This window comes from Anopheles moucheti, chromosome 2 (assembly GCF_943734755.1).
Source record: "Anopheles moucheti chromosome 2, idAnoMoucSN_F20_07, whole genome shotgun sequence".
NCBI classification, from domain to species: Eukaryota; Metazoa; Arthropoda; class Insecta; order Diptera; family Culicidae; genus Anopheles; species Anopheles moucheti.
This window is the reverse complement of record NC_069140.1, coordinates 56,219,584-56,232,129: the sequence shown is the minus strand read 5'-3', so window position 1 is coordinate 56,232,129 and position 12,546 is coordinate 56,219,584. Positions and strand designations below refer to the sequence as shown.

The window sequence follows — 12,546 nt, the reverse complement described above, 5'->3', positions numbered from 1 at the left end:
GTCTACTTTTCGATCGCGTTCGACGCGCTTTGCTTTATTACCGGTGGTGACAACAACAGCCGCAGCAGCAGCATTTTATTTACGAGATCAATCTCCTTGAAAAATGGAAAAACAACAATTACTCACCCGGTGCCTTACTTCGGCAGCTTTATGGAGCAAAACAAGCTTCCGTTAGTTCCGAGTACCGCTTTAGTTGCACGGAAGTGCTGATCTTCGCACACGTGGTTAAAGGCTACAGTACAGTGTATTAATGCTTTACTTTTATCTGTTTCTTCCTCAGGTCCTGGGTCCAAGGCTAATGGAAAACCGCAAACCCTTCCAGCTCAAAAACACCCTCATAGTGTACAACTTCGTTCAAGTCGTGTTCAGTGCCTGGTTATTCTATGAGGTAGATTGGCTGACGTTCTGAGGCTACTGTTATTGCAACAAATAATAATTGTTGTATGAAGCATTCAAAAGACGACCGAAACGCAATGACCAAAACGCGTCGATGTACATTTACAAGAAAAAGGTTTTTTTCCCCCACAAGACCATGACGCCTATTAGACGACTCACAGCTCAGAATTTCTTTGCGCTGTACCACATCGTACGCATTTTGCTATTAGACGTTTGCATCAATGTTTCCATTTGTGTATGTGTGTTGTATTTTTGGTAGCATTTATAGCGTTGCATGCCTTTAAACCACCTTCCAGTATTCAATGCATATACCGTTCTACCATGTTCTAGCATGTGACTGATCGGGATATCGGAAGCAATGAACTGCGCACAGTCAGTCACCTTCATTCAGCCATTTCCTTATAGCGCATTTGCTTGGCTCTGTGTCAATACACTTGTTTGAGGTTGATTGTGTGTGGTGCATCAAATGTTAATTGCAATGGACTGAAAATTGGTGGGTGGAAACTGCTATGTGTCCGTAGGCGGATTAAATTGGGCCATTGTTTCCGTAAGAATCTATAAACTTTGAACTTAATGTATTTCTCAAGAACACGCTGAGTGGAATCCCTTTCACTAGTGTGTTTATCGTACGTATCGCAGCGTACGACCTTGCCCAGTTTACATCAACAAAAGCAACGAACTCATCGTGTGTCCATCTCCCCGCGCAAGCTCAAGAGAAGAACCAGAAGGAACCCTACCAGGACGAACCTCCCACCCTTCTGAATACGCTTTAAACCTTGATTGTTGTTTTTCTTCTTTTCTTCTTAAAACCAATTTTTGCTTCCTGCTTCCTTTCGTGCCGTGTGCCGACCGATTCCATCCACCCGGGTACGTAGTGTTTAATGGGCGGCTGGTGGGGCGAATACAGCTTCCGTTGCCAACCCGTGGATCATGGTACTACCGGACGCGCGATGAGAGTAAGTGTTGCCAGCAGCTGGTTGCAGCAGTGTGTATCAGCAACGATCGCGTCACCTACTCTTCGAAGAGTCTAGTTTTTCCCTTTTCCCCATCCACGCACACACTTGTGCGCGATTTGATGTTCCACAATCTCTTCGATCACCGTGGAACGTCCCTAATTTGTGTCCTCCTCCTACGTAACATCTGTTATCTGATCGTAACCGTCGTTGCAAAGCAAAGATCAATCATCGATTCATGGTCAAGCGTGTATGGTGAAAGGAAAATTCGAAAACGGAACAACACCCCGAAACCTTCGTACGGCACTCGTCTTCATCCGTTCAATGCTATGACCCGAGCGGAACATATATGTGTTGTTTCCTATGATTCAGTCTGCTGGAGAGAAGGGGTTCCCAAACATCATCCTTCCGCTGTAGTCACCGTTTAGCTGCATCATGCAGTACAATCGGGAAAATTTACCAGACACACACACACACATATATCATCGCACCGATATATGCATCATAAGAATCCTAGCTAAAGACCTAGGCCTACCTCATGTGTTGGTATGTGTGTACGTAGTTTAGCGTGTCTTATTACTGTAAGCAACGAGAAGGCGATCCTGATTGCTACTCTCTGAAAGCTGTTAAAGACCAGTGATCAGTAGCGTTAAGCAACACTAAACGGTTTGTATGTTTTTGGGAGGTTTTGTTTTGTATATGCGGGAGGGCAGAAGTTCCATTATTACAAGATTTCTGTTTGAGCTTTTCAACATTGCAGCTAATCGTTGTTTAGTGTACAAGCGCAGTTGTTGATGGTTCCACACAGTAGTTACCGTTAGCAATGACAGATGCTGGTACAAAACCTCACACAAGAGGCAGACCAGACACCAGACGCGACGTGTAGAACGAAATGTACCAAACACCGTATTCTTACACACGTTCACACAATTCCTACACAACAACCGGACGTAGACTGTGCTTCAGACAAAAATTATAAAAAGCGACAATAAAAAAAAAATCAGTACAATATTCGGATTCGGCACATACTAACCACTGGACCACTTTTTGCCACTTTTTACAGATTGGTGTATCGGGTTGGCTAACGGGACATTATAACTTCCGATGCCAGCCAGTCGACTATAGTAACCACCCCAAAACGCTGCGGGTAGGTTTCTCGTACGAGGCAAAACTCGGCAAACGCACTGAACGTCGTGTGGAAAGTGCCAGGGTTGCTTACCGGGCGGAGGGGGGGCCCATCAGCTTCATCAACATCAACAGCGCTCATTCCATACTATCGCTAACATTACTTGCTATATTAACCACGGTGAAAGCGAACATGCTATTTTGTTTACCCAATAATGCTTTATTTATTAATTGCTGACACACTTGTTTTACTTCCACTGGCTAATACTGTTTGCGTAGAATTTATAAACATACATATATCCTTCGTTACTACTAAACCATACTAATGCGCAACTGATAACGATCATAAGATCGGTAGAATTGAGAAATCCTCAATGTTTCATTTTTTTTCCTAAACTCGCAGATGTCCAAATTGTTTGCAATTTTTAAATATTAAAGTTTCCTACCCTCACTGCATGCTCTTCGTATGTCCATCCTATCCAAGTCCCGTTTTCCTCAATTTTTAATTTTGTTATCTCCTTTAACACCCATCCTTTGCATCTAATGTTCTATCATCGTAAATTTCCACAATCATTATCCTGAGAGAGACACTTTTGTCCCCTTTCACGTTGTTTTTATCTGTGCTCGCGCTGTCTCATCCTTCTCGTATATCCCTGCAAACCCAACTCAACCGTCAATTCAACAAAAGCATATCGCACCCTGGCCCCTTTCGCTGAATCGTTGTCATTTTCTGCTAGATGGATAGAATGTTCTTTAATAACACTGTTTTCTTTTTTTCCCACCTGCTGCCGCGGTTGGTTAACCTTTGCCGGATGATTTAGATGGTGCATGCCTGCTGGTGGTACTACTTCTCAAAATTCACCGAATTCTTTGACACGGTAAGTATATTATGTTTTTTTTTTTTGCAGTAAAACAACAAATCTCCACTTTGCAACACAAGCGACAAATACTCGATCTCATTCGTTCCTGCTCAAACGTTCAAAAGATCGCGCAATTGTTAACGTTCGCCGTCCATCATTAGTCGCCAATTGGGAAGAAACTTTGACGGCTGTGGCGAAGAAAAACATAATTGAAGTGTGCGCTCCAATACCCTTGAAACATAGTCGTGTCACGGTCATCCTTGCGCTGATTGTGTGGCGGTGACCTGTGCACGGAAGACACGCACCCTGGCTCATTTCCTTCAGGCTGTAAAAAAAAGGCGGCAGCTACTGACGGACGAAAAAAAAACCCCGAGAGAGAGCCCTCTTTGCAGTACTCGAATCAACATTTACGTCAATCGAAGATCACTTCCTGCTTTGTCGTGCCTGTAACGAAAACTAACAACCTCTGCGAATTAGCTGCGTAATACACGGCGCGAGATGATGAGCCCTGTTTACTTAGGTTCAGCTGCTGCTGGACACACGTTTCGCAAATAGGATCTGAAGATGGTGCCTCCATTCTGTGGTATTGTTTTTTTTTTTGTTGCGAGTTCCCTCACTGCTCAAGACATGGCGAGTCATGTTATGGACGATGTTGGACCCTCAAAAATTAAGAAAAAACATTGTCTGACCGAGGGCTCGTCTTTCTTCATTAAAGATTTTACAAAGAAAGAGTTTGTATCTCTCCTTTTCTGGTGTAGCTACAAATTATTATTCCCAAAATGGTGTCGACGAAGAAGAGGAAAACCGCCTCTGTGCAGAAAAAAAAAACAATATTGACATGGAAAACAAATATCGTCATCATGAGAAGATATAAAGTGCCAGTGCTCGTGCAAGATGAAACACCCCATCATCTTCACCACGGCTCGATGCCTTATAGTGGACTAGACAAATGTGACCTGTAGATTTCCGGGGTGTACGAAACCACTACCCGTAGTGGTTATATTTGTACAGTTTTTGACGGTTGTTGGGAGTGTTTGCTTGAGTTTCTGATTCGACAGCGGAACGATAACCGTTCGGGGGGAGAGAGGGAGAGTTGAATGTCAAGTACCGTATCTCATTGTCCAATGCTGAGGATGACCACATACATTGAGGATCAATGAACTCTTCTCGATTCGCGCACGATCGTTCGTTATTAACGCAAAACCAGCAGGAAGCGTCTTCAGAGTGCATTATCGTCAGTGTGCAGATCGGCCCCCCCAATTGGATGCTAAACGGCTTTTTGGGTGAGCCTGAAAAGAGTCTGCGGGAACAATCTTTGCAAAGTAGAACGACAAAGGTGGTAAAACCCGATCTCATTCACGCTGAAATGCTACACTCCCGTTAGTTGATTTTCTCGCTTATCGAGTTTTGCCGAGTCTCCATATTGCCTTCATCTGTGTTTGACTTCGACCATGTTGCCACCGGTATGGATGGGCCCGTTGGCTTGTGCACGATCACACACGATCACCACAGAACCGGCTGCATGGTGCAGATTTATCCAGCAAGTTGAAACCAATTCCGGTTTTGGTCTTCCACACTGGAATGGTAGGATTTTTCGCACGCAACTTATGCTTTGCTTTTTTCTTGGAAAAGGCTAATTGTCACCAGGCCCAGCACTGCACGAAGAAGACACAGCATCGCCTGAGAAATGAACGCTTTGTATGTAGGTACTAATTTGATGCAATATGAAATACTTGTAGAATACTACTTCGTGCACTCATTGTATAGATTCGTGCATTGCTCTCAGCATGGTACCATGCCAGAGGTGCTAGATCTCGTAGTTGATCTAGTTAGTACAATCGCACCATCAAAGGAATGGTTGCGACTGGTAGCGATCGCATGTAAGTGGCAGCTCTACTGACCGGGTCATGCTAGGGCACCCTAGAAAAGCGTGTCCGTGAACGCGACTGTGCACGTTGCAACCGGACTGCCTTGGGATGCCTCGTTCTGAGAAAACATATGTGTGACCGATGGTGGTCACCGTAAGCGGTTAGTGCGCGTACTACAAACCACTCGCCAGTGCACTTCTTGCACTGCACGTAAGGCGCAACATAGCAGTGGTTCAAGACGAATGAGCAATAAGAACGGAATGGGGTGTCATCGAGTGTTTGTGCAGAGATATATACTGAGAAGATGACAGAAGATCAACACACTGATCGGTATCTCGTAGCTATGAGCGACTAATACATCCAATGTTACCTTCCTCTCTTGACAGTTGTTCTTTGTGATGCGCAAAAAGAGTAGTCAAGTGTCTACACTGCACGTCATTCACCACGGATGTATGCCAATGTCGGTGTGGTTCGGTGTTAAGTTCACTCCAGGTAAGCTATCCGGCAGTACGGTAGATCCGTTCTCTTACTAATACCCTCTGCGCTCTTACCCCACCAACAGGCGGTCACAGCACATTCTTCGGCCTTTTGAACACGTTCGTACACATAGTGATGTATACGTACTATCTGTTTACTGCCCTCGGACCGCAATTCCAGAAATATTTGTGGTGGAAGAAATATCTAACCGCCCTTCAAATGGTAAGTGAAGCAGCAGCCCTCCTTAGTGTTGTTATGCCCCACAATGCTAACGTTCACATTTTGATTGCAGGTCCAGTTCGTCCTGATTATGGTACACGCTTTCCAGCTGCTGTTTATCGACTGCAACTACCCGAAAGCTTTCGTCTGGTGGATCGGAATGCATGCTGTGATGTTCTTCTTCCTGTTCAACGAGTTCTACCAGTCCACATACAAAGCCCAAATGGTGTGTATTGGGACTTCTTTCCCCCCCAAGTTCTATCGAATGCCTGTGCTATTGCTCCAATACCAATGCTCTAGGGAGCATTTTTTTAAATCAAAATTATGTAAATTTTACCAACGAGCTATATTCGATCGATCGCAATATAACGCAAAGTGGCCGAGCCTGAAAGCCACTTGCGTGTGGTAGAATTTTTGCCCTTCACACGTCACTAGCAATGGTGCGATCATCATCCAACTATAAAACCAGTTCTTTTTCGAATTCTTTTTCTTAAATGTGGAACACACATAACGTTTCACGTGTCGCTAGTGTGTTTCTGGTTCGGATTCAAGACACGGATGTCATAGACCTCATCATTTATCGAACTTTAAGTTAACGTCTCGCAAACTCGTTTCAATTTAACATGCACTATTGTTTCTCTCATACTGCATCTATTTGAAAATTGTGTTTATAATTCTGTTGCGTTTGTTTGTTTCTTTCCTTCGCTTTACAGCGGAAGAGGGACGCGGCTGCCGCTGCCAAGAAACGGGAAGCTGAACTACTCCTGCAACAGCAGCAACAACAAAATGGCCACGTGGCCAACGGCAGCGCCAACGGTACGCTCAGCAATGGCACCGGCAACAAGGCAGCCGATTACTACGTACGCGGGGACGTACCAGCCGAGATGGAACTAACGCAACGGTCTTCAACGAATACGCACACGGCAGCCCAATAATAGCGGGATACGGCAGACCGGATTCGGTTCTTGTAATTAATTATTAATTTATTGTAAAATTGTCCCGGAACCCGCGAATGTGTGTGTGTGTGTTTGGGTGTGCGTGCGAGCACGTGTGTGTAGGGTATCGTAGATGCCACCGGGTAATAGCATCCCAAGTCAATCGGTTAATCGCATCCCAAGGCCTCTCCCTTTCCTTACACTCATCCCCAATCCACGCATAATTTTGCAGCTCTCCAACCATTGCCCGGTCTGATGTATCTTTTCAGTACAGGCTCTGGTACGCTCCTACTGCTTTTGAATTAATACAGTACGCCACGTACACCGAGATGGATATAGTAGCTTGTTTTTTAAAGTATCATTTTAATTCTCCCTTACTACTACTACTACTACTACTATTACCGTGGAATGCCGAGGCACACATACAAAACAGCACACACGTCGTCGCAGAGCAGCAAATCTAACTAAAAGCATTCAATCTGACGAAGGCTGCTTAGGGCAAGGTTAGTTACGGCATGTTACGCCTTCGGGTCTGTTTAGGATTTCATGCAAGCAGAAGTATGTCTCTTTGGACATACATACATATAAAATGGAGATTAAGAGGCAGGCAGGCAGCTTTACCCCCTTTTGTCTTTTTTAAGTTTAGTAAGAAAGCTACATTGGTGTGTTTTTGCATAGTGATGATTTATTTCGAAGCAAACATATTAAAAAATACAAACAAAACACAAGAAACAAATGCAAGCAATCGAACGGGGCAAGCTTAGCGGACCGAGTTGTGTACAGAATACAAGCGACAAATGTATAGCCGTAGGTGCAACGATGGTGCAGCAATCAGGAAGGTATATAAAGCAAGTTGAACTGAACGTGTGACAAGTGCAATGGTACATAGCGTTAAAAAGGGTTAGTAGAATGGGTACGAAAGCAAAACAAAAAGCGGTCGAATAAAATCAAGGATATAATTGATAGGAAAAGAGTTCGAGCAAAACTATCGATGTTTATGTGCGTTGGAACGTATGTGTGTTTGTGTATGTGTGTGAGAGAGAGAGAGAGAGAGAGAGAGAGAGAGAGAGAGAGAGAGAGAGAGAGAGAGAGAATATGATTAGCGCATTGCAGCGACTTTGCGTATTCATTCAGCAGGTCGATTGTGAAATGCAGCAGTAAACTACACTACGATCCACAGATGTTTGTCGAACATGATGATGCTGCGCATTGAAAGGTTTGCTAAAACCTTCCGTGATCCGTTGTGCTTGAGGGCGTTGTACTGCTGCTGGGTCCGACCTATCTTAGATTATGCCAGCGTTGTTTGGTCTCCTGTCGGTGTCACCGCAATGGATAGATTGGAGAGGGTACAGCGGAAGTTTACTCGAATCGCCATTCGGCGGTTCTTAAACAACCCCAGTGCTGCTTCCCCTCCTTATCCTGTGCGGTGTCAATTGTTAGGTCTGGCCGGGCTAAAAGAGCGCCATGGTCATGCGCGCGTGCTATTTATTGCCAACATCCTTTTATCCAACATCGACTCCCCTAACCTTCTGGCGGCTATTCCCCTTTATATCCCATCCTACCGCTTGCGCTTACGTCCACCCCTCTTCATCCCTTTGCGACGCACGCGATTCTCCCAAAGTGATCCTTGGGTTCGTGCGCATTCTGAATTCAATTCCGTGGGTGATTTGTTTGACCACAGTGTATCTTTCTCTACTTTCCGTTCCCGTGTTCTGTCTACTTCTTCCTAATGTGTCTCGTCTCCTCAATCCTATTTTCTTGTCGTTATTTTTGTTTTGTTTGTAATCAAAGACGTCATTGTACAGCCCTTGAGGCAAGCAATAAGAAATAAAATAATAATAATAATAAAACAGTACATAAACGTGAGATAAAGAGAGAATGATTGTGAAGCATAACGACAGATCGACCTTAATGCTTTGTAGTACTAAATTTTCCACCAATTTCAATAACGACATGTTTTGGAACTAGAGTCCGTCAATCGTTTTCTTCTTCGATCCTGCAAACCCTCTCCCACCTTTCCCAATCCATCAATGCTTCCTAAACTTCCCCTGTCGATTTGCCAGTCCTACCTGGTGGAAATGCCCGGTTTTTAGTAGCTGTCGTGATGTGTGGTGTCCTATATTATACGTTTAAGTGGAATACCAATCTACTTTTTCACTCTAAGTCTAAGGAATATTTTTTGGAAGGACACTTTCGGCAATAAAACAGAAGATTTAAACTGTATCCCATGTTACGAGAAGAAGGAGAAATGTATCGTCAGAAAGAAAGCAGCAGCGTTTGCTATACAGACTTTTCCCGAGTTGCGCGAATTATACAACTTTGACGGTGCGTTAACTTTCGTATTTGTAACTTTACTTGTATCTGTTAAATTACGTAACATTTTGTTGTTAGTAAAATCAATTTTGGGTAAAAATTCAATCCAATTGTCGAAATAAACGAGAAAATATCAATTTTGAATGAGCTTCGTAACATGAAAATAAATATTCGATCTTTTAATACATTTTTGGAACGATATTATTTCTCTAGAATTCGCGTAACTCGGGCAATACACTGTATCCACCGATCGTTCATGGTGGAGCTGAAGTATTAAGAGATTGCAGCCCTTTATCATGGGATAGCGCGAAGAAGGAAAAGTAAATTAATGCGTCGAATTAGATGTAGAAATACAGACTTTCAAAACTAGCGGTGAAATCTTAATCGATCATCAAGCTATCCACCGATCTCTGACTGTGCTGATATACATACTGGACATAATCGAAGAAAATATTAATCCAAACGCTGGGATTGTACGCAAAAAGCCACCTACTAACCCTGTGGATGATCCTTCCGAGTACCCGTACTGTATAGAACCAACTAAGTAGACAGTTTCACTCGTCCCTACCGCTTCTGATGGATACCATCGGTGTTTATTCGATAGATGTAAATATAAAAGCTCCATGCTCCAGACGAATTGCAAAGGGAGGCTTGATTTTACAATCGACTTAGGCAAACGCTTTAATTTCTGCTTCGCAAATCGAATACATCATGTGGCAAATAAAACGATGCCTCTGTCTCTGTGTAACGCGGTATTGTACTAACCTGTACAAAGGAACAACCCTCCAACAACTGCTCGCAAATTATCCCAACGGTTTATAATTAAAAAATAAATTAAAAACGAACAACAGAATCAGCACGCTAGAGAAATGAAGAATGATACTATACAAATTTTTGTAACGTGTTTCGTAGGCGTGAAAATGTTTTGGAGTAGTAAGGGAAAACCAAATCTCAATACTACTGAGTACTGCAAATTGTTCAATCGCGTAATTAACGAAAACTAAACACTTCTACCTAGCTGCACCCACAGAGAGCGACCGATTAAACGGCATTGCGATCAACGACGATTTAATAGCTGTGTTTTCTGCTGGCAGAAAGAATAAATGGTAACTGTAATAGATAAAATAGTATATTGTGCGTGTATGAGCTACAAATTTGCCATGGGTGTCATTCACCAAGTGTGTAGATATTGATCATTCATGGGTGTTTAGGCGAATAAGTACTATGGTTTTGTAAAACATAAAAAAACGAAATCACCGTTCAAATAGGAGCCTAACTGACTAACACTACCTTACTGTTCACTGTACAGCCAAGCCGATGATGTGTTGTTGCATAGGTAAAAAATGAGTTTAAACTACTGTTGAGTGATGTCTCACACATAAGCGAGCTCTAGATGGTTTAACTATGTTGATTACAGACTAAACGCTAAGCATACGGTCGTTTCGAACAGCAGTCACGTAGTTTTACGCAACCAGCCACACATCCACACAGTTGAAGAAAAATAAACATTTGAACAGACACACTGAGTACATTATCTTACTAATCTTCTTGCTTATCCGGCTTTGAAATCCCGCGAGACTCCCGCGACTCCTCTGCTTATGTGGGTGTGTTGTGGAAAAGACGACTTAAAAGGTGATATCACTCCTGGTGCTTTACTGCTCCGAGTGCAAGAATAATTAGGGGCTTACAGCAATGCCTCTTTAGCGCTATATTGAAGATAGTCAATCACATCCTTTCAAGGATGCCAGGACATTCTTCTTACTACCATATCTCTATTTATTGCCGCTATCAGCAAGCTTCTTCGACCCGATCCGTACTCTACCGTCCTGTAGTATCTTATGCATGGACGTCCTTATTGCTGCCCCGTTTGTTTCTTGAAGCTGCATAACTGGATCTTTACAGACTGAGCTGACCTGAATTAGTTTTCTACAGAATTTTCCTCGACAGCAGCCTTTCTAAGATGTCTAAGATAATCTTAATACCGTCGAATTTAGACGTTTGCTTTGAAAAGAGTCCGCTCAATTTCCTTGAGGGTCAACCATGCTTGCTCGTGTATCTTGGAGGTTGAAGTCACCAGCAAAATAATTAAAGAAATACCTGAATAGGATCGTTCTTTTATGTGAAAAAGTCTATCGACTAGCAGACAATCTGCCAGAAGGAGCAGCTGAAGGCTCTGGGAAAGGTAAACCTTTTAACGTGTCCATTAAAAAACTGGACAAATTAAAGCAATATTTCTTACGAATTCTTTGTCACCTACAGGAGAACCCAATACTGTGTTTTGTAGCTATCCTTTTATCCGCCACCAAAATGTGACAGATGAATATCGAAGGTAAACTGATGTCTGCGAAACAGTAAAGAAATCCTGACCAAGATGCTTGTTTGTTTTGTGAAAGTGTTTGTCATGACCAGTCACATATGAACAGCAGTCATTCTCCCAGAAAGAGTGATTAGTAAAAAATACTTGTCGAATGGTGATTTAAAACGATTAACCGCTAACCCCCAAAGGACTCTTGGTGCCACTTTTTTTTGTCTCACATGTCTCAGGGGTGTATGTACCCCATCTTTGCGTAAGTTAGGATTTGTAAGCATTTGTTGCCTCGTTAATCTCCAACCCAAGGTTTTCTACCGTCTGCTCAATCCTTTGGTAAGCTTCCACTCCGTAACAGATCCGTAAACCAATGATGTCTATGGCATCAGCGTATGCCAGGATCTGGATTGACATATAGAAGAAGATCCCCGAAGTGTCCACCTCCGAGTCACGGCAGTGTTCACCTGCTCAACGATAGGTTGAAGAGTAGACAAGCTAGACCATCTCCTTGTCGCAGACCCTTGGAAGTAGCAAAGGGCTCTGAGATTTTTCCATCCATCATCACCTAGCAATGGCCGTTGGCCATTCCCATTCTTACTAGTCTGGTAAGTTTTGCCGGGATTCCAAAACAGTCGTAAAGTTTTACTCTGGCTATGCTGTCGTTTACGGGCTTGAGATCGAAGTCGATGAAGAGATGGAAGGAGTGTAGCTACTGGTCCGTCATCTTCTCCAGGATCTGCCGCATGGTGAAGAACTGTACGGTGGCTGTATTTCCGTTTCTCCTCTGACAGTTTCCAACTACCTTTTCTACGAAAGGGACACGATCAAGGAAACTTTACTGTATTCAATTATCCTCAACAGTTCATACTGTACCAAAGATCGCCCATTTAATGGCGCTCAGATGCCAAGAAAAGAACTGTTTAGGACATACCTCCGAAAAAATATCTGCTCCTACATTATCTATTTAGCTTCACCTTGCAGAGCCAGATAAGTGTACATGTTTCTTTTGCGTAAAACCCCTATCTGGCGTACAACCAATTCAAAACAACATCAGCAATCTGATATAAAGTCGTACGACAGCATTATCTCCTA

The 12,546-nt window shown here is 43.2% G+C and overlaps 1 protein-coding gene across 2 annotated transcripts in view; it reads left to right on the top strand.

The window, feature by feature from the left end:
* The window catches only part of LOC128299386 (elongation of very long chain fatty acids protein AAEL008004), a 37,515-nt gene extending 29,469 nt beyond the window's left edge, over nt 1–8,046 (top strand). The window contains exons 5-11 of one of the 2 annotated variants that reach the window (XM_053035339.1): nt 281–388; nt 2,413–2,496; nt 3,296–3,352; nt 5,589–5,694; nt 5,765–5,901; nt 5,972–6,124; nt 6,612–8,046. In XM_053035339.1, the coding sequence (XP_052891299.1) occupies nt 281–388; nt 2,413–2,496; nt 3,296–3,352; nt 5,589–5,694; nt 5,765–5,901; nt 5,972–6,124; nt 6,612–6,833 (867 nt within the window). In that variant the 3' untranslated portion in view covers nt 6,834–8,046. Of the gene's footprint in view, nt 1–280; nt 389–1,271; nt 1,353–2,412; nt 2,497–3,295; nt 3,353–5,588; nt 5,695–5,764; nt 5,902–5,971; nt 6,125–6,611 lie in introns of both variants that reach the window. The other variant, XM_053035340.1, reaches the window with a different exon arrangement.
* Nucleotides 8,047–12,546: the final 4,500 nt, after the last annotated feature.